The following is a 22296-nucleotide window of genomic DNA, read 5'->3' as shown; positions in this document are numbered from 1 at the left end:
CATGGAAGGGGGGGCCTGCCTCCTAGCACGTGGGGTGTCCGTCAGCCCCTGATGACTGCCTGTGGGCTCCTAGACTCGGCCAGATTCAGCATCTCTGTCAGCTCCTGAGCAGTGGGTGCTTCTTCTCAGTACTTCATCTGTACTTTGGGTTTTAAAATCAAATGAAATTGAAATGCAGCCAGGGCCAGCTTTCAAGGGTGTGCAGCCAGTGTGGTCCATGCTCAGAAGGAACCCATACCTGGGTTAAGGCTCTGCTGGTACCCTCTTGGGTTTCTTAATACTTTTGGAACAAGGAGCCCCTGCATTTTCATTTTGCTTGGGGCAAATCATCCATCCCATCCTGAATGTAGGACAGTGCATTAAAATGCCAGTGATTTGATCAATCTGCTCTTGCAACTGATTTGAATTTTGGGAACATGCTGTTCCCTGTGAATAAAGGGGGATTCATTTCTTTTCCCTCGAATACACTGTGTTCTGTTTTCCAAATTAGCTCTACTTCTCGATTCTGCTGAGAAATTGGAAGGCGTGATTGTTCTCATTGGAAGCCAAGGTTGGATTGTTAATCCTGAGTTCTGGCCCTGAGTTCTCAGGCGCGGAAGTGGGATGCGTTTTCCTACAACCATGGGGGCTGGCGGGGGCTGGAGGGGGCTGGAGGCTGAGTGAAGGGGCTGGGAACTGGAAGGGAGGCTACAGCTGCAGAGCAAAGGGGTTAGCCTCCCACCTGTGCCACCTGCCCCTGCGAGCCCTCACGAGCAGCATGCTTTCCTTCTCTGCCATACTTCTTCAGATCCTTCATTGTTCCATGTTTCTGTAGACTGGGCATAGGATCCGCCTTACAGGCCTGCAGGAATAATTAGAGGTAATGTTTATGGAGTGCCTAGCATTGTGCTTGACACATGGTAGATGCTCAATAAATGAGTACTATTGTGGTGGTGTCCTTTGATTGCCAATATTTGCGGATTGGGTAGGATTTGACTAGCTGTCTGGGAGGAGAATAAGATTCCAGGCAGGAAGAAAAACAGCGTGAGTGCAAGGAGGCAGGATGGAGTGTGAGGTTTTAGGGGGCCACTGAGAAGTTTGCAGCAGTGCAGAGTACGCATTAAGGAGCCCTGGGCCAGAGATTTGGAGAATGAGAGCCACCTCTGACAGAGGGAGCTGAGCTCAGGAAATGGAGACCAGGACGGGGGTCCTGTAGTAAGTTCACACTCCCCAGGTGGTAACTGTCACTTCAAGGGAGACACCTGCAAACGGGCCAGGTGTGCCTGATTAGAATGCAAAAACGGGATTCTGAGAAGCTTTGGAAGTGTGGGGGGAGGCATCAGGAGGACTCAATGCACCTGGGCGGTGATACACCTGCTGAGAGCCGGGAGGTGATCGTGGCCTTGAGTGCAGGCTCCGTGTGCATTCTCTCCCTCGGGGCTCTCAACTGCTTGGAGGAGGTGGTATTATCTTCGTGTTGGAGAACAGGAGACTGAAGCTCAGACAGGGCCACTGCCCCAAGTAACCCGGCTATAAGGGGCAGAATCAGCATTTGAGGCCACGTCTGGCTCGGGAGTCATCCTGGCACTGCTGGGAGCTCTGGGGCCTTTCCCAGCCTCGCTGACCCCCCTAGGAATTTACTGGGGTTGGGGCTCAGCTTGGCATTCCCTCTATCCCTGACAGTCTGAGCGTCACATCGGGAGAGGGTGGGCAGGTCTGCCCGGAGAAGGCACGAGGCTGGAGCCGAGGACGGGGCAGGGCATCCAGGATCCACTGCTAGGATTCCCGGAGCCAGGTCTGGGGCAGCTGCCCTGGAGGGCTCCTTTGGTCCTTCTAAAGCAGATGCCAAAAAACAAAACAAAACAAAACAAAAAACCCCAAAAAACAAAAAATAATAAAGCAGATGCCTTCTGTGCTGGCCATGGTGTCTGAGAGGCCTGGCAGCCAGGGCTGAGCATCCTGTAGATGCAGCTCGGGGGTCCCCACACCTTTCCACTGCGAACCGGTCATGAGCTGCAGAGGGCTTGGGGGCTGGGAATGAGTGGAACTGGGACCTGCTACTTGGGTACAGCTGTTGCTCTTGAGTCCCTGCTGGCATGTTTAGGTTTTATGGGATCTGACGCTTGTATCATTCAGGGGACCCTCTTTAAGAAAAGAATTCAAAATTATAAGTACAACGTTAGGCATGGACACGATCTTTATTTAGGTTGAAAAAGCACGCCACCACAAATAACAAGTTTTTTAAAGTGAGAAAATACTACAGACTCCAACCCAGAAAAATGTCATAATGTTGTCATTAACTTGCAAGTACACCTTCACTTTTTCTTTATTTATTTATTTTTATTTCATTTATTTATTTATTTATTTATTTATTTTTCACCTTCACCTTTAAAATACCATCCTGCCCCATATATTTTTTGGCTATGGACTCTTTGGTGACCTTTTCACATGACATTGTAATGTTTCCTACAGAGAGAATAGAATAATTTTTTATTATTGTTGTTGTTGTTAATTTAGTCTTTCCTCTGGCATATTTCTCCACTACCATATATGCCCAGGCCAGGTCACCATACCCCGAACAACCTCTGGCTGTACTAGGGAGCTGGCAGGATGGACGTAGGAGCATCCCTGGAAGCCATTGCTGTACCAGGATAGAAATGCAGAAATGACTTCAAAGCACATTAAGTATCTAATTAAACCCAAGCAAAATGATTCTACGGTTTGACTTCTAAGGCATATCCCCAAATGCGACAGCCACTCTGATGGGGCAGGAGATGTGTAGCAGACGTAAGGGGACAGTGGCCTCAACCAACTGCAGTGTACATTTTTCTTTTAAAGATTTTTATTTATTTATTTGAGAGAGAGAGAGAGAGAGAGAGAGAGAGAGAGAGAGAGTACACAAGCAGGGAGGAGGGGCAGAGGAGAGGGAGAAGCAGGCTCCCTGCAGAGCTGGGAACCCCACATGGGGCTTGGAGGTGAAGACAGACCGTAACAGGCTTAGCCGCCTGGTCAGCCCGCAGTTTAAATATTTTTATAAATATTTGTGTTGTTATTTATTAACCATTTTCCAAAAGTATGTGACAACTGGACACTTTGCTAGGGCCCCTCACAGGGCAAACATTTACCTTCACCTTTTACTGTAAATCCACTTTTGCTCTGAATTATTACAACTGCGTTGGAATTCAGGATCATCTGCTGGAGAGAGAGCCCAAGAAGCATTGGGCAGAGGTACCCTAATTTTCATGCTTTGTGACACCCTTAGTGTCTCAGGAATTTCTTTGTGTTTCCCCCTAGGCCAAAAGAATTACCGAATCGTTCTATTTATCAAGTAATTAGGTCCCAACAACTTAAATAAGTGTTTGTGCCTTTACAGAATAGTAGTCACTTCCAAATAAAGGGGAATTGGTATTTTAATTTTGTTGTTTATGAATGGGCTAGGTGTACTGCTGAGTGCCCACATTATTTATGAATGAGCTAGGTGTACCGCTGGGTGCCATATAATCTCTCAAGTCTTGGAATCAGATTGGACACTGCCACTGCCATTTTGAGTTCAACACTGATTTTTGTACAGTACTTGCTGTTAATCACAGTGACCACCAGAATCCAAAGTGACAAAATATGAGACCATCCAAAGGATTATTGTGCAATCTGATTTTGAAACTGAGAACTAGCCAGAGCTAGTTTTCAAGATATCCAACAGATATCCAACAGATAACAGTTATCACTGTGTTTCCCTAGAAAACTTGAACTATCCTGTGAATTTGCTATGGCACTTGAGGCAGTTAGAGAACTATGGCTTTAGGACCATAAACACTTATTTCTCTCTTCTTCCTGCACCACATCTAATCATTACCTGACATTTTTACCTTAAATATATATATAAAAAAAGTATTCATTTTGATGATTTTAAAGCACATACCCAATTTTGTGATAAATCTTTGACGAGAAACACAGGTAAAAGTCAATCTGTTGGTTCATAGTCTGCACGTGGTGATTTTCATTTTCACTGCAACACATTTTCTTCACTGTGATAATGTATGTCAAATACTTAGTGCCTGGTTTTTTTTGGCAAATGCATAATAATGGAAGTATTTGTTATGCTAATTTTGATACTAATTAATGAAACGTAGCAATACACTGTGTATCTCTCTTTCCTTGTGTAAGGAAGTTGTTGAAAATATGTAAGAAGAATTATCTATAAAACTCCAGAGACGATTGGTTCCAAGGAAGTAACATTTATGGAGTTGTGTGCTTTCCTAGTAGTTTATACAGAGAAAAGAGGAATCATTTGTTATTTTTTGATGAAATCCTGGCAATTTTAAAACTCATTACATTATAGGAAATGTTGGCTACTTTAATGGGTCATTTGTTGTGTTAAAAATCAGTAATGATAAATATTTGGATAAGTGGAAAGGCCTGTCTTGTAAAATGTTGTGACTCATCATTCTACTAATCCTGGTTATTAAGAATTTTTCATTTTAAAATAAAATCACATAGAACAAGTAATTTGATTTTCTTTTTGAGAGTTATTTTGGCTAGCCTAGGTTTTTTGCTTCCCACATAAACTTCAGAAATAGCTTATCAATTTCTACAAAAACACCTGCTGCGATTTTCAATGGGAGTATGCTGAATCTCTATCAATTTTGGGAAAATTGATAGCTTGACAATAGTGAGTCTTCTGACTCATGAATAGAGTGTATCTCTTTATTTACTTAGTTCTTTTAAAATTCACTTCAGCAAGAAGAAACCATAAAAGATGTTTAACGATGGAGAACAAACTGAGGGTTGATGGAGGGAGGTGGGCAAGGGATGGACTAGATGGGTGATGGGGATGAAGGAGGGCACTTGCTGTGATGAGCACTTGGTATTATATGTAAGTGATGAATCACAGAATTTTACCGCAGAAACCAATATTGTACTGTATGTTGACTACCTAAAATTTAAATTAAAAATAATAAAATTGATTTCAGCAGTGTTTTGCAGTGTTCAGGGTACTGGTCTTGTACATATTTTATTAAATATTTACCTACATATATAATATTTTTGATGTTAGTATAATTGGCATTTTTAAAATTTCAATTTCCAGGGGTTTGTTATTACTGCATAGAAATAACAGTTGTGTATACTGACCTGTTATCCTGTGACATTGACAAACTCACTTATTCTAGCAGTATATTTACAGATTCCTAAGCAATTTCCCTATGCACAGTTGTGTCATCTTCAAATACTAACAGTTTTATGTTCTCCTTTCTAACCTCTATCCCTCTGATTTCTTCTTCTAGCTTAATTATTCCAACCAGGACATTGATAAAATACTGAATAGAAGTGGTAAGAGTGGATGTCCTTGTCTTGTTCCCATTTTTAGAGAGAAAGCATTTATTCTTTTGCTATTAAGTATGATGTTAGCTTTAGGTTTTTTATTGATCCCTGTTATCAGGTTGAGAAAATTCTCTTTTTAGTTTGCTGAGTGCTTTTATTGTGAATGGGTGTTCAATTTTTGTCACATCTTTTTACATCTACTGGGATAATCATTTGGGTTTTCTTAGTATTACATTCTAATGTTAAACTAAGTTTCTTTTCTTTTCTTTTCTTTTCTTTTCTTTTCTTTTCTTTTCTTTTCTTTTCTTCTTTTCTTTTCTTTTCTCTTCTTTTCTCTTTTTTTTTCTTTTCTTTTCTTCTTTCTTTCTTTCTTTCTTTCTTTCTTTCTTTCTTTCTTTCTTTTCTTTCTTTCTCTCTTTCTTTCTTTCTTTCCTTCCTTCTTTCTTTTCTTTTCTTTCTTTTCTTTTCTTTTCTTTCTCTTTTCTTTTCTTTTCTTTTCTTTCTTTTCTTTTCTTTTCTTTTCTTTTCTTTTCTTTTCTTTTCTTTTCTTTTCTTTTTTCTTCTTTTCTTTTCTTTTTTTTTCTTTCTCTTTCCCACAACCCGCAAGATCAGGACCTGAGCCAAAACTAAAAGTTGGACACCTAACCAAATGAGCCACCCATACGCGCCATGTTAAACTTTATTTATCCTTTCCTGGAATAAACCCCACCTTGTCATGATATATTATTCTTTTTGTTAAATTGCTGAATTCTTTTTTTCACCTATATTGCTGAATTTTGTTTGCTTAAAATTTTAAGGATATTTGGTCTGTGTTCATGTTGGATATTAGTCTGAAGTTTTCTTATAATGTCTTTTGTCTGACTTTTATATTAGAATAATGCTGGGTTCATAAAATAAATTGAGCAGTATTTCCCTATTCTATTTTTGGGAAAAGTTTGTGAAGTATTAGTATTGTTTCTTTCTTAAATGTTTGTTAGAATTCACCCATGAGGTCATGAACCTGAGACTTCCTTTGTGGGAAGGTTTTAAACTGCAAAGACAATTCCTTCAATAGATATAAGATTATTCAGGTTGTCTGTATCTTCTTGGATGAGCTTGGTAACTTATGTCTGGCCATTTTATCTGAGCTGTAGAATTGATGTGCACAAATTTGCCCAGAATATTTCCATATCATATTTTTAATGTCTGTAGGATCTATAGTGATGCTTCCTCTTGATTCACGATATTGGTCATTTTGTCTTTTCTATTTTTAAAAAATTAACCAGGAATGTAAAGACACTTTACCTCCATGTTTCTGAATTCTGAATCTCCAACTTTCTGTAAATGGTGGGCTGTTACTGAACTCCAGTCAGTTCCAGCTTTCTGTACAATAATGGAGCGTTTAGAATGGTTAGAAGAACCAGGCCTTTACCCTGCACGAGGCTTCCAATTTTCATTACCCTCGCCATATTGATTTGGCCTAACTAAACAAGGCCCTCACTTTATAGAAGGAGTTATGTTTGTCTTCTGGTGCAGGTTGGTTGCTCCATGTGAGTTTGAGAATGCAGTGGGCTACAGTTCAGGTTAGATCATTTCTATTGACCCAGCTCCCTCTTTCCCTTCTGTAGTGGCTGTGGGTTTGCCTTGGATGCCGGTGAATACAAGTAACATCAAAGCCAGAAAAATTGGCCTGCTATACAGCTTCCCCTTGATCTCTGCAGGGGAGGCCATGATGGTCCTATTAGGAGGAGTTTCCAGGAGCTACACAAGTTTGCCGAGGTGGGGAGAGTGGTTCTCTCTCTACTCTACCACTGAAGTGTGTGGTGTTCACACCTGTCCAGAGCTGCCTCTGAGCAGCACCTTTACCTACCTATTCTCTTTTTAATTTCAAACTGTATGCCATGACATGGCCAAGCACTTCATATATAGTAACTCATAAAATCAGCATCAAAACCACTTTGAGGTTGGTGTTACTGTCATCACATTTTATGGACAAGGGGATAAGTCTTGGAGGAATGAGGTGACATATACCTAAGGTCACACAGCAGGTAAATGTTGTGCAAAGTGTCACACTCTAATCTAAGACCATGCCTATGTTCTTAGCCATTTTTCCCCTTACTGAGTGGCCCCAAACCCTCCATTCATCTGCATCACTTAGAGACTAGGTTGTGGCAGAGCCGGCCTGGGTCCACCTCTAGGAGTTCTCCACCTCAGTTGATCCCTCTGGAAGAAGACCATTGACTGGCAGTTGAGATCACAGCAAATGGAGCCAGCCAGGGTTTATAAAGACCAGGGGGCAGTGGAAGCCTCCTCTAGTTTGATGGACATTTTACATGGAGCAGGATTCTGATACTAAGCCACACTGCTCTTAGAGATACTTCCATCCCTCATTCTGAAATAGCATTTTTGGGAAGCCAAACACTTCCTCTTTGGTTTGACATCTTGCCCATCTTTGAACAATTAGTTCGTGTTCCTGATGTTCATTGTTTCTGCTCTATTTCATTTGCCCGTTGATGCTGGTCCACTCGGTGATGGTAATGGAGGTCACTGGCTGCTTTTTCATCTAAGCTGCACAATGAAGGCTTGTCAGTTGGGCTTTTCATGATGGTCTGTCCTCCTACTTTTCCTTTCTGTTTACTCATCGGCAGAGTTTGGAGAGTCCTGAGCCCAGTCTTCGATCCCACAAGCTCTTTATCTGGCTGCATGCAGCACGTTGGGGTAAGAGGGAGAGACAGGGGTTAGGTAACAGAATGTTGGAACTGGACTGGATGGACCTTGCAGCTCATTCTAGAGGCACTTGGCCCCATATTACAGATGGAGAAATGGAGGCCACCTGGCAGACAGGATGGGAGCTGGGCCTCCTAGTGCCCAGACCAGTCTCCTCCCTTTCCCGGGGTACATGCTTCCTGGAGCCACTGGCTGGTTTGTGTGAGAAAGCAAGTGGTTCTCACATCAGCTGGAAAAACCCATGTCCAGTTTTTACTCCTGATGCTGGCAAATTCTCCTGTGCCTCCTTTGGGAAGTCAGAAAGGGGAAGTGAGATAATGATCCTCAGTGGTAAGATTCTGGTGATTGCCCTGCTTGGGGGCAGCTCTGAAGCTCCATGCTGCCCTGCGGGGTCCTGGCCCTTGGGCCTCAAACTTTCTTTTGTTCTTTCCCAGGAAGCTGGTCTGAGGAAGCCCAGATGCGTTTGTTTACTGCTGTCTCTGGGTGATGTTCGCCAGGTTCTGTGGTCAGAAGGAATGTTTCTATCCCCTTCTTTATAGCTCCCTTTGGAGTATTTGGAGAGACAGACCAATTAACAGCAACTACTTAGAAACCTGGGAGGCTAGCAGATATGTCTGGGGCCAGGATTAAGAAGAAAAGTTGTAGATTTGCCCGGATTTTCCTGTTATTTATACTCTCTATTAAGAAAATTTAGTGGGGGTGCCTGGGTGACTCAGAGAAGCGTCTGCCTTCCTCCTGGGGTCCTGGGATGGATTGTCATGTCAGGACCCTTGCTCAGCAGGGAGTCTGCTTCTTCCTTCCCTTCTGCTCCCCATCCCCACTTGTGGTCTCTCTCTCTCTGTGTGTGTCTCTGTCTCTTTCAAATAAATACAAGCTTTTTTTTTTTTTTTAAAGAAAATTCAGTGTCTATGGAGAAGTCATAGGGTCTGTGAGCCTCAGTTTCCCTAAATATAATATGGGCATAATATCTGACTTTCCTCATCCTTGGGGAAAAGTAAAAATAGGATTGATATGGAAGGCAGGTCACACAGCAGGTAAATGTTGAAAAATAATAGGAAAGCAAAAATAATAAAATAAGTTAACATGAACTTGTTGAATTAGTCTTCCCTGCCTAGTAGGTGCAGATCTTTTTTTGACCTTGGAAAATCATGTTATGCAAAAAGAGAAGGCTTCCAAGTCTGAAGTACAGTTCAGAGCCTCATCGCCAGATCAGAGAGGGGCCCTTTGCTTGTCGATGGTCTCTCACTTCCCAGAGGGAAGGCTTGGGAGAGGTAGGCTGCTCCCCCAGATGCCCAGGGCCCAGGGGTATAGAGTTGAGTTACTGATGTCCTGGTAGGAACCTACAGCCATGGCGGGCTAGACTCCACGCAGTCTAGACAAAGGCTGTGGTGTGGCTAGGGAAGCCTGTGGGCCTGCAGAGCCACGGGGGACTTGAAAGGGTCACAGCTTTCACTGCTGGCCCAGAGCTCAGGCTGTGGCTGCAGGCCCCCCTCACAGGATAGGAGCATGTGGGGAGGGTCTATGTGTGTGTACATGAGTGTGTGCATGCATGTGTATGAGTATAGGTGTGTGAATCTGTATATGAGTGCATGTATGTATGTGTAAGAGTGTACACATGTGAGTCTTTACATATATGTGAGTGTCTGTGAGAGTGTCTGTGTGTGCATGCATGTCCATGAGTGTGTATGTGAGTGGGTAAGTGTGACCGTGTAATTAAGTGTGTGAGAGAGACAGAGTCTGTATGTAGGAATAGGTCTGTGTGTGTACATGTGCGTGTATGTACGTGTGTGTGCATGTTCATGACTAAGTGTGTAAGTGTGAGTGTGGGTTTGTGCTCATGCAAGTGTGTGTTTGTGTGCTCCTCTGTGCATGTGTGTTGGGGGTGGGGCACACAGGCCCTTAAGTGAATAAGGGGCAGTTTTGTAGGCCAGCGGCTGCTTTTTATTTTTTATTTTTTTAATTTTTATTTTTTAAAGATTTTATTTATTTATTCATGAGAGACACACTGAGAGAGGCAGAGACATAGGCAGAGGGAGAAGCAGGCTCCATTCAAGGAGCCCGACGTGGGACTCTATCCCGGGACTCTGGGATCACGGCCTTTGCCAAAGGCAGACGCTCAACCACTGAGCCACCCAGGCATTCCAGTGGCTGCTTTTTATTTATTTATTTATTTATTTATTTATTTTTTAATTTATTTATGATAGTCGCACAGAGAGAGAGAGAGAGAGAGAGAGAGGCAGAGACACAGGCAGAGGGAGAAGCAGGCTCCATGCACCGGGAGCCCGACGTGGGATTCGATCCCGGGTCTCCAGGATCGCGCCCTGGTCCAAAGGCAGGCGCCAAACCGCTGCGCCACCCAGGGATCCCCAGTGGCTGCTTTTTAAACAGCAAAGTTGTGTCATGGATCCCCCTGAGTGAGCGAGCTGTGACAGGGAGTGACAGGTGAGGGGACAGATCAGTGCTCCTTAGACCATCTATAGTAAAGGAACAGATTTCTTTTCCATTATTTCCTATCCATTATGGATCAATTAAAATATGCTAAAAATGAATTACTACCAAAATGTTGTAAGAAAGACACAAAATATAGGCCCCAATTTAAAATTTTTAGATGCAGCAGACAGATGATTACTCTGTCAAATTGCTCTAAAGGTTTCCGAAAGCTGCCGGTTTCCTGCCGCTCTCTGCGTGGAACCAAGGGGTAGCGAGGCCAGCGGAGCCTCCGGCCCCCGGAGCCTAACGTTAGGCTTGGCGAGTGGCCCAGGGGAAGTGACTGGCCCAAGGGACACAAGGAGAGAGAAAGGAAGAGGTGTGTGGGTTCTTTGCTGCAGACCAGCCTAGAACCCCTCTAGCAGTGAAGGCAGAGAGATGTATTGAGAGATACCAGCAGGTGGCACAGAGTTAGGGCCAGAACGGCAGGCTCAGGTTGTACCTTCCTGGGCCACACTGTCTCCGCCTCCACTTGTGCCAACAGATTGGGTGTCCTGGGGCCTGAGTCTCCAGTAGCTCATTTCTGGATCAGATGCCATGGTGTGTGCATCTGCCTGGTGGAAACCAATTTTTGGCTTTGCTGGGTAAAAGCCCTACTTTTGGGATGTGGGGTTGCTTTGTCTGAAAGTAGCTTTGAAATGGGGTTCACTAGTTAGAGTGTGTATGTTTATATAGAAATTATGGTGATTTGATTTCTCTCTGTCTCTTTTCCCCCCAGTGGTATCAAGGCACTTCTTGTGCCTTCTGGCCTGGGATGTCCCAGAGGGTTGCAATAAACAAGGCATAGTGGAAAACTGCTCTGGGGACAGATGGTGGCTTCTGTTCACTTTGTGGTATCAGTGGGAAGATGGGATATATGCCTTTGCCTTAATGCCATTTCAGGATAGTTTTTTCGATCTGTAATGTCTAGTGGGCATCTCCTCAAAAGCAGCCTCAGCCCTCCCCTCGGTGGTGGTGGTGGCAGCATGCTGGGAGTGGCTGCTTCTCTGCGGCGCTGAGGGAACCAGCAGGGGCGTGGTGGAGGGTGGTGCTGTGCCTGTGACCTCTTGCCTCACCACCTTCTAAGAGGTCCAGGTAGCTGCTGGTGCCTCCGGCTCAGCATTTTTGCAGCAAAACCTTTGGAAGGAAAGAAGCAGAGCAAAGAGGTCATCTCTGATGGGTGTTGCTTCTTACCTGAGTGTGTGGTCCCTTGAGAGCCCGGAGGATCTTTGCAACAGAGTGCAGGTCAAGACCCCAGACCTTGTCTTGTCATCACTTGTCCAGGGTTCCAAAGGTCCGGGTGTGTATTTTGGCTCCTTCTCACCCATGCCTTTCTCTGGAGGCCACAGTACAGAGCACAGTGTCTTGACGTGTCCTGTCTTTGCTTTGTTCTCAGGGCAAGAGGACCCTAACAGTTTGCGCCATAAGTACAACTTCATCGCTGACGTGGTGGAGAAGATCGCCCCTGCCGTGGTTCACATCGAGCTGTTTCGCAAGTAAAGAGGGCCTTCTTAAAAAAAAAAAAAGGGGGGGGGCCTTCTTGTTTGCCCACGGCCTCTGAAGCTCCCACCAAGACGTGCTGCTGTTAGCAAGGCACTGGGGCTGTTTCTGGGGGCACTTTGAAGTGTTCAGGAGCCCCTAAATATGTTCCTACAGGAAGATAACATTTCCCCTTCTATGCTTTCCCTTTAGACTATTTGAATATATATTCTTGACCCTTCTCAATGACTTAAGAACCTCTAGCTCTGAAGAGGGTCCCTAAGAATATTTTCTAAGTGGAATTTTCTGATGCTTGCAAATACCGATAGCCTTCCTTTTTTTTTTTTTTTTTTAATGTTAAATAGACCCACCAACGTGTAAAGTAACAATTGCTAGATGTGTGTTGCTACTGCAGAGCCCGTGAGTCGGTGTGTTGAAGAGTCGATCTGAAGGTGTTTCGGGCTTAACGGGGCTCTCCTCTGGGTTCTAGGCTTCCGTTTTCTAAGAGGGAGGTGCCGGTGGCCAGTGGGTCTGGCTTTATCGTGTCCGAAGATGGATTGATTGTGACAAACGCCCACGTGGTGACCAACAAGCATCGGGTCAAGGTCGAGCTGAAGAATGGTGCCACTTACGAAGCCAAAATCAAGGATGTGGATGAGAAGGCAGACATCGCGCTTATCAAAATTGACCACGAGGTAAGGGTGCTCCCTGCCCGAAGAGCTGAGTTTCCAGGTGGCAAAACCTGGCGAGGTCAGAAGGCTCCAGAGTGCCCCGATTTCCTGAGAACCAGTCCAAGCCTGGACCCCAAGAGAACATTTAGGGGCTGCTGAGTGTGGCTTGGGGAGGGGGAAGGATTCTAGAGACCTCGCTAGGGGGTGGATTCTAGAAGCTTCTGTAATAAGCAGACTGTAAGATCAGGGTTTTAAAAAAGGAAGCTTACATTTTTCTAAAAGAAAGCAATAGGATTGTAAAGAAATTAGTAGGTAAGCAGTGACGTGGAATCTCCCTTCCGTTCCTGAGGCAACTCTTATTGTTCTTTTGTGTTCATTTGTGCAGTCACTGGGTCGGAAAACAAACCAGGTCTCCCAAATGGGGTTTTTGTAAGATAACTAGAGGTGTGTGTGTGTGTTTTAAGATTTAATTATTTGAGGGAGAATGAGTGGAGGATGGGTGGTGGGGGTGTAGAGAGCAAGGGACAGAGAGAGAAGCCTAAGCAGATCCCTGCTGAGCAGAGAGCCCTTCTCCGGACTGGATCCCAGGACCCTGAGATCAAGGACCCGAGCTGAAACCAAGAGTTGGACACTTAACCAACTGAGCCACCCAGGCACCCCTCTAGCTGTGTTTTAGAACAGTGTTCCATTCTTTAAAAACTTTTGGAAACCTTGAGTTAAAGCAAAGCCAATGGGTTTCTTTCTCTCTTTCTCACAGAATTTCTCAAAACTTTTAATATGCTAATGCACACAGGAGTCTCCCACAGAAGGGTGTATACTCCAAATGATAATCATCTGAGAACTTTTTTTTTTTTCCCCAAAAACTGAGATGTAGGGAGTTCAATCTGGGAAATCTTTGAAAATGGTTTGCTTTCTATTGAAATATTCTCCTGGCAGTCATTTTTGCTCTGTTGATTGGTTTAGCGATGGCTTCATACCTAAAATTAAATCCAGCTCTTACTAGACCATCGTCAATTCCCACTTGTTGGCATGTTGATTGAGGAGGTCTGGTCTTCAGTGAGATTGCATCGATTGGTTTCTTCGTGCCCTTGTAATGTTCCGGGCTTGAAAGATTCCTGGTAGGCTGGAATCTTCTCATAGGCCCAGGACAAGATCCTCGACTGAGAGCCATGAGGCGTCTTTCCCAGCTCTTTGCATACCATTGCCTGGATATGGGCCTTGAGGTCAGACCAGTGTAGTATCCCACAGGCTGTGTTTTGCGGGTCTGTGCTGCTCACTGGGGCAGGAACAGGCTCCGCGGTTGGTGCAGGGAACCGGCCTTTAGCGAGGTCTCAATCGGATACTGTTTCTCTGGGGTAACAGTGGAATTTCTAGCAACAGCTATCTTTGAAAATGTGTCTATTGGTCACAACATCATCACAGCAACTTCTGCTTGATGAGCTCCAATGCTGATCCAGCCTTGGCCTTCATTTGTGACTTCCACCTAATTAGCAAGATAGCTGTATCATCCCCATGTTATAGAGGAAGAAACAGGGGCTCAGAGAGCTTCAGTGACCTGCCCGACGTCACACAGATGTGCTGCGGTGAAGCTAACCTTCCAGGCCAAGGCAGGCTGCTGACCCTCAAGTGCCCAAGGCCATGGCCTTGACCGGAGGGATGGAACCTGGCCTTTTTGGTGTGATGGGCTGGCTGCACTTTAAATAGCCCATGGAAGGCTGATGCTTCCCTGTTTAGGAACATGCAGCTAGAAAGGGGTCCAGGATGTGGTAGTCTCACCGGAAGGAGGCCGGCCAGAATAGCACATCCTGTGGCCGCATGCGGGACTTTTCAGGTCCCCGGAACCCTGGAAGGCAGCCAGCAGTGGGGCTCTCTGCAGGCAGGGTGCTGGCCTGTATGCTGCGTGAGCTCCCGCTGCTGAGTAATTCTGGGTTTGGAATGCGTGGGCACGTAATGTGCCTCTGGCCAGGGGGAGATTCTTTTCAGATTTTGAGCCAAGGCGGAGACTCTATGCTTGTATCATCCCCGACATGTCCAGGCAGGATGTGAGGGATCTCAACAGACCAGCTTTGTCTCTGTCCTGGCCCTTGCTGTCCTTGGGACCCAGCCCTGTGCAGATAGCACAGCTTTTGAGAGGTGTTTCTAGCTCAAGAAAAAGATGCTTTGAATCGAAAAGTTGAACTAAACGTGGCTTTTCAAAAAGGAATAGGAAATGAATGGATATTAAATTGCAGACACCCACACAAGAGACTGGTTTCCACTGACTAAACTGCTTTTTTTTTTTTCTTTTTTTTGCTGATAGTAGTTGGGAGTGGGGAGAATAAACCATCTCTTCCAGCTCTTTCCCTTTTGTTCCCTCAGTATGATGATTGATTATTTAGGAGGGGGTGGAGATTGGCTTAGAAAGAGGCTCAGTTTGGAAGGAGCCTCTCCTCTCAGCAAATCCAAATCCAAATCCGCCAGAGCATGCGGTTTAATAAGCTGCAGGCTGTGGATGGGCTGGGAGCTCGCCTTGCATTGGGTCACTCGCAGGAATAGCAGAAGACAAGAAACCGCGTGGGAAAACTCAAAGCAGACAGAACAGAACCAGCAAAAATTGGGCCTGAGGATAGAAAATCATTCCAAGTGGTGCGTTGCCACGTAAGGCTGTGGCCCAGCCGTCCCCAGGGCCGTTTTCTGATAACTCAAGGAAATTGATGGGACCACCCTTTGCATCCACGAGCTCGGTGGCTAACTTGGTGGCCCCTAACCTGGGCCCATTTCCCGTCCCCACCATCATGATTTCATTCAGAGGCCCTCCATCGCTTTAACAGCTGTTGTCCTTCCTGAGTGTAATATCAACACATCTTCTTTAAATATTCTTTTTTAAAAAATTTACTTTAGAGAGAGAGAGAGGAGTGCATGCGAGCCCGGGGTGGGAGGTGAGGGGTAGCTGGTGGGGAGAAGCAGAGGGAGAGGGAGAGAGAGAGAGAAGCAGATTCCCCACTGACTGCAGAGTCTGACTCCACACTCAATCCTGGGACCCTGAGATCGTGAGCTGAACCGAGATTAAGAGTCGAACGCTTAACCGACTGAGCCACTCAGGCGCCCTTTGACACTTTTTTTTTTTTTAAGATTTTATTTATTTATTCATGCGAGACACAGAGAGTGAAAGAGGCAGAGACACAGGCAGAGGGAGAAGCAGGTTCCATGCAGGGAGCCCGATGTGGGACTTGATCCAGGGACTCCAGGATCACACCCTGGGCCAAAGGCAGGTGCTAAACCGCTGAGCCACCCAGGGATCCCACCCCTCGACACTTTTAAGGGATAGGAATTACCATGGACATCTGCTGTCATGCCCACGGGTCATCTAGCCGCCCATCTCCTGGGATCAGTAGCTAGCATTTCCTTTGGGGGCTGCGTCTCCCCCATTGGACAGTCTTGGCAGGACCAGGAGTCATGATGCCCCCACCCTCCAGGGCCTGGGAGTGGACACATGACCCATGGATCAAGAAGACCCTCCCCTCCGAGGGGTAGCTGAGTGTCAGCTTCACAGTAACCGCGTGGGCAGTGCTGGTGCAGCCCCTGCCGCTGAGCCCCCCGGGTGCTCTGGGCTCCCACCCTTTCTGACCCGATCTGTCTATGTTTCCTTCCATTCTTGGAACTCCCCTCGCATCTCCAGTGAACCCTCCTTGGCTCGAGATTGCCAGCGACATGTCTGGGCTTGCGACCAAAGAACTCTGTTTTTGCTCCTCAACTGCTGAGAAGACACATGTGCACTCACTTTCCCTGCTGAGTTTTGAGAAGAAGGCTCGCCAGCAGAGCGGCCTGGTCTGTCCCCTGCCCCCCCTCACCCCCTGAGGTGGGAGAAGAGGGTGCCCCCCCACCCCTGCAGGCCCATTCTGGTGCTTCTGTCCTGGGATCTGTGCCTCATCTTTCCTGGGGCCAGCAGTCGCCTGGGGAAAGAATGCCAGCTGCAGGAAGTAGGGACAGTGTGCATGCAAACATTTTAATAGAAAGCAGCTTTGAGGGCAGACTAGTTCAGCTTCAGATACAAACTGTTTCCAAATGTGTTCAACATGACACAGGCCCAGTTTGCAGAACATTTAAACATTTCATCCAAATGCAGCATTTTGTCTCTGCAGATTTTTCCCTGAGTAGTTGGGGGGGGGGGGGGGTGGCGGGCAGAGAGGCTGTAGCTATAGAGGGAGAGGTAAAAGGAGAGTGATTTGGTCTCTCTAGGCCAGACTCCAGGGCAGAGACACCTGGGATATAATGAAGAAGGTAAGAGGGGAGCTGCTTTTCTTACAGCGGTTTCCCAGCTGTGTTGGTGAGGAAGCACCACGTCAAAAGCACACGCCTCCCTTGCTGATTCCAGCTTTCGGACCACGTGCTGTCTACCCTTTTTGCCTTTCCCACTGTTCTTACAGAGGAGCTTAGCTCCTTGCCCAGGGCCTCAGAGGCCTGGCCCGATGGGGCGCCCCCTCCCAGCCTCGCCTCCTCCTTCTGCCCCTCACCCAGCTGCCCAGCCACCCCTCCTCTCTCGCCTCCCTCAGGCCAGGCCAGGGCTGCTCTCCTGGGGATCTTGGCCTCGGCTCCCCGGGGTGTGTCCCCGGCGGCTCCTGCAGAGCTGGCCTTCCCATCCGTCGGGTCTCGCACCGCATGCTGCCCAGACAGCCCTTCCCCAAGCCGCTGCCCAAGGCGGCTCCCCACATCCCAGACCCCGACTGTCACTCGGGGGACAGTCACGTTTCACTCTTAGTCTCCCACCTCCTCGTCTCCTTAGCCTGCTTGACTGTTGTCTTGTTGATTTAAGTCCATGTGTGCTGCTGGAGTGTGAGGGACACGCCGGCCTTACTCACCTGTCGGGTAGTAGGCGCTGGGTGGCTGGACCCAGGACCAGCCCAAGTGTCCCGGGCTCACAGGGAAGCGAGGCCCACTGCTCCGAGACATGCAGGCAGGGACACAAGGGGCTCGTGGGGCAGCCCGTGGCCCGTTGTCAGATGAGGGCGTGATGGCACAGCGGGCGAGCCACCCCTCCACTTCCCTCCATGCTCTCAGCCAGGACTCACGATCCCAAGGGCCGTCTGGTCTGGACGGACACCTGGCTTTGCCTGGGCTCCAGGAGCTCTGTGGTCTCGGGGACCTCCGAGCGCTGCCCAGGCACTGAGGTTTCCTGTGGGCACTTCCCCCTGACGCCAGCAACCGGGGAAGTATGTGTGAGCGGCCAGCTTGAGGCCTGCGAGGTGTTTTTCTTCCCTCACCCCCAATCCCGCGCCCACCCCTGGCCACCTTCGGGCCCCTTGCCACCTACGGGCCAGACCCGTTTGAAGTGGCTCAAGAGGAAGACTCCTGGGCGGGGGGCTGCTTTGTTTACAGAGGGTCCTTTTACTGCTGAGCCTGCCGCTGGGGCAGGAAGCCGTAGGCCCAGGACAGGGGTCACTCGGGGCCAGGGAAGGAGGGGGTGCAGGCCCCAGCCGCTGCTCGGCAGGCTCTGTCTCCTGCAGGCCTGTGTGTCAAGATCTGGGCTGGCACGTGGTGAATGTGGCCCGAGTCCTGAGTGAGGAGGGTCGGGGGGCCCAGGACGGCGGGAGGGCCAGGGGGTGGCGGGGGGGGGGCCACCGTGCTAGGCGTGACTCACGCCGGCCAGTTCTCCTTAGGCAACCTGGTGGTCGGGGCGCTGACTCAGCCGCATGAGCTGTCCAAGAGTGAATCAGATAACACAGAGCCCGTCCTGGAGTGGCTGCCCATCTTCTGGAGTCTGTCACTCATCCTCGTAAAGCGACTGGAGCCTGGGCTGTGGATCGCACTGCCATAGTTACCCTCTTATTTGGTGTCTGTGTTTTTCCATCTTGGAGTCTTTTCCCCACTCCCTCTGTACCAGTCGTTTTGTGGTCTCGCTCTTTTCTGTCCCAGAACTCAGAGGGCTGCCGTGGCGTTGGCTAAAGATGCCACAGCCCTTGTTGATGTTACAAGGCTTCTGTTACCACATTGATTTTTTTTTTTTTTTTTACCATTTTTAGAGAGTGGGGATCAATATTTCATTAGGTAACGTAAACCCTGGGTAGCAAAGTGAAAGCCGCCCTCATTCCTCCGGGCAGCCTTTGTCCTGGGGCTGATGGGGACGTGGCTCCTTCTGTTCTGATTGCAGCTTCTTCTGGAATGTGAAAATGTTTCAGTTCCCCAAACTATCAAAACCTGGAGCCCTTGTGTGTTCTCTGGCCCTGGCTCAAGAACTCAGTTGATTGTCAAGGAAATTCTTTGGCTATGTTTTTCTCTTAATATGGTAATGCCTTTTTTCACTTTGGCGCTCTGTCTTCAGGGAATGGGATTAAGTCTATTATTTATGGTTCTGACAGAGCAGTTCCCAGGTTGTTGGGGCTGAATTTGTAGGTGGCCCATCCAGAATGTCTCCTGTCCCCTTTCCTGGGGGAGGGGGGCGGGACAGACACCGCTTCCATTTGACAGTTTAGTTGAGTGTGTAACAGTGTGTGAGCCCAGGGTTGGCCAACGGCGGCTTGCAGGCCAAATCCAGCCCTCCATTTGTTTCTGTAAATAAAGTTTTATTGCAACACATCCATGCCCATTCCTTTATTTAGAGTCTGTGGCTGCTTTTGGAGTTGAATAGTTAGGATGGAGACCACATGGCCCATGAAGCTGGAAGTATTTACTTTTTGGCCTTTCATAGACCAAGTTTGCCAACCCCAGTGTGAGACGATTAACACCTTGTCCTAGAGGAGCTGAGTGTGCCGGTGGCCAAGTATGCTCATGAGACCCAAGCGAGGTGAAGCTCTCGGTGACCAAAGGGGAGAGGACAGAGTGGCTGATTTCATTTGCTTTTTCTCTTGCGCCCGGTGTGTGTATGTGTGTGTGTGTGTGTGTGTGTGTGTGTGAGAGAGAGAGAGAGAGAGAGAGTGCTTGCGAGCGCATGTGCGCACACCTGCACAAATTGTGTTTCTTTGCTCCTGCCCTTGCCTCCGTTTTGCCGGATTGAGCAGAAAAGCCTTATTTTTGCTCATTTCTCTTCATTATCAGTAGAATTCCAAGAAGCTTTGAAAATTATTACTCAATTTCACATCCTGAATATCTTTTAAGGTCTGGTTTGTTCATTTTCTTCAGTTACTCTTGATTCATTCATGGATTCTGTAAATATTTACTGAGCCTCTGTCTTGGCCAAACACTGTGTTAGGTGCTGAGGATGTATCAGCAAAGGGCAAGAACCATGTGTGACCACATGATGACAGTCTAGGCTGGGAAACAGGAAAAGTGGGATAAATACAGTAACGAGTACAGAAAAGGAACAAACAGAAGAGGTAGAAGGCACTGGAGGCTGGGGAGGCTTATATTTGGAGGTGACAGGAAGGATAGGAAGGACAGGTGGAGCCAGCCCAGGGGAAGATTGAGGGCCAAGCCTAGAGGACCTGGACTTTGGACCAAGGTGCAAACTTATTTCTCAGTGAATTTATTAGGGCCGTTCAGAACCCAGGCCAACATTTCTGGTTAGCTGGTTGCTCTGCATATTGTCTACATTTCTTATTGGCCTTGTTCTTGGGGATTGCTGGTCACATTCTGGGAAGCTCTGGTTTTTTTATGTAGCCAATCTTCTGAGAGTCTGAAGGTGCAAAGGCTTTGTAATGAACTGGTTACCTCTTTTCATAACGGTATAGATGGAATTTCCCAAAACTGGTTTCCTAAAATCATCGTGACCACCTTCTATGGCAAAGGAAAAAGAAGATATTCTGGTAAATTGAGGCCTAATTAACATGATAATTAACAAGTCACTTGTTAATTAAGAGGCACCAGAATCTGATATGAGAGTGTGAGACTCATGGTATTTCCCTCTTTGCTTTGGCTACCCGGCAGCTCATAGAAACCATTGGTTTTGTGATTAGAATGTTCCCTATGGCCTCATTTTATGTAGTGAGTATATGTTAATTAATGTTTTTTAAAAGGCCCCGTGTCACTGACCATCTCTGATTATTTTTATGTGGAGGAGATCATATCTCTTAAAAATTTTTTATTTTTTATTTATTTTATTTTATTTATTATATTAAATTTTATTTTATTTTTTAAAGATTTTATTTATTTACTCATGAGAAAGAGAGAGACAGAGAGGCAGAGACACAGGCAGAGGGAGAAGCAGGCTCCATGCAGGGAGCCCGACATGGAACTCGACCCTGGGTCTCCAGGATCAGGCCCTGGGCTGAAGGCAGCGCTAAACCACCAAGCCACCCGGGCTGCCCTCTTAAAAAATTTTTAGACATAAATTTGAAAAGAAAGATATCTTCTGGGCTTCTCTGCATACAGGACAGCACAAGCTCTTAGTGGTCACAGGGAGTGAGGAACCAGTTCAGTTCAACAGACATTGGGTGGGTGTTGCATGTTGAGCCCTAAATCGACCAGAGAGAGACCACTGCCCTTCCCTTTGGGAAGGATCTTTTAAGATCCAATTTGTTCATTCGTTCACTTTTCACTTTGATGTTTATTGATTTTATAAATAAATATTTACTGACCCCAAACTCTTATAGCAGCATCTGTGAGGTTGAAGTCAATGGATACAAGTGGAGCCATCCAAGGGGCAGGCATATGTGAAGACCAGAGTTACGCTTGATGGAGACAATAATTGCCTCCTCTGGATGCCACGGAATATGTGCAGTCAGCGGCTGTTGGGCTCCCGTATAGAACTGTTGACATTTTGTGGTTTAAAGAACAAGCGTAAGGGAATTTTTGAAATGCCAATGTTTCTTGATACAGCTTGAAGGAGACTAAATATTAAATATTATGGTGGTGTTTGTCAACAGAGAGGACAGATTGTTGCATTTGCTCTTTCTCTTTCTGCTTGGGCACCACCATGCTCTGTTCCTCTTTCTCTCCCCTCCCCCCACCTCCCCCACTTCTCCTGTCTCCCCCACCTGAACCCTCCCCCATGCCATCCATGGAACAGTCTTAGATGCTGACCCCCCCATCCCCCCGCCAAAATGCCTCTGCTGCCTAGTTTTCTTTGCCTCGGGAAGCATGCAAGTTCTAGGGCTCTGCTTCTTGCCGGGTTGGGGGGGTTGTGCTATTTTCTCCATCACATATTTTTAAAAGAAAATGAAAGGTTAGCATAACTGTTTCCAGAAAGCACATTGAATCACTCAGTTGAGTCCCAGCCAGCTGCTGCAACATTAGCCTTTGAAGCAAGCTTCGGCCGACACACAGGACCGGCCTGGAAGCCCCAGCCCCTTGAAAATGAGCGTGCTGGGCGGCTGGCGGAGGCAGTGGCTCCTGCGGATTCCGCAACAAAACATATTTTTGTAACAGGAGTACTTTATACTTTCCAAGGAAGAAAAAGTAGTTCGCTTGCCTCATTAGGCTAATTTTTTTTTTCCTTTAGCTTTATTGGTTTGTTTTATTGCCGTTCTCTGCAAGTTTCGGGGAAGGAGAGAGCCCTGGAATGGGCACTCAGGTCCTTTTAGGGCCAAACGCAGTGTGGCCAGAGACTGCACGATTGACAGGCCATTGCTGTTAGAGCCTCTTTAGATGACGACTGGCTGAGCCAGCATCTGGAGAATTCCAGGAGTCTCGTCTCCTCTTGTGGCTGGAGCTTGTCGGGCTCATCTGACCCTGTTGGGAGGTTGTATGAAAAGAGATTTATTAAGGACTATGGTCCCTGTTTTAATCTCACCAGTTTGACCATTGTCTGCTAATAGGCTTTTGG

General features: G+C 46.9%; 1 protein-coding gene across 1 annotated transcript in view; it reads left to right on the top strand.

Annotated features, from left to right (window-relative positions):
* The window catches only part of HTRA1 (HtrA serine peptidase 1), a 52572-nt gene that overhangs the window by 16649 nt on the left and 13627 nt on the right, over positions 1-22296 (top strand). Inside the window, exons 2-3 of the mRNA XM_041745589.1 lie at positions 11867-11966; positions 12440-12644. Of these exons, the coding sequence (XP_041601523.1) occupies positions 11867-11966; positions 12440-12644 (305 nt within the window). The remainder of the gene's footprint in view (positions 1-11866; positions 11967-12439; positions 12645-22296) is intronic.

Source organism: Vulpes lagopus, chromosome 2 (genome assembly GCF_018345385.1).
Source record: "Vulpes lagopus strain Blue_001 chromosome 2, ASM1834538v1, whole genome shotgun sequence".
In the NCBI taxonomy this organism is placed as follows: domain Eukaryota; kingdom Metazoa; phylum Chordata; class Mammalia; order Carnivora; family Canidae; genus Vulpes; species Vulpes lagopus.
The sequence above is the reverse complement of the archived record's forward strand: the minus strand, read 5'-3'. Positions and strand labels throughout refer to the sequence as shown.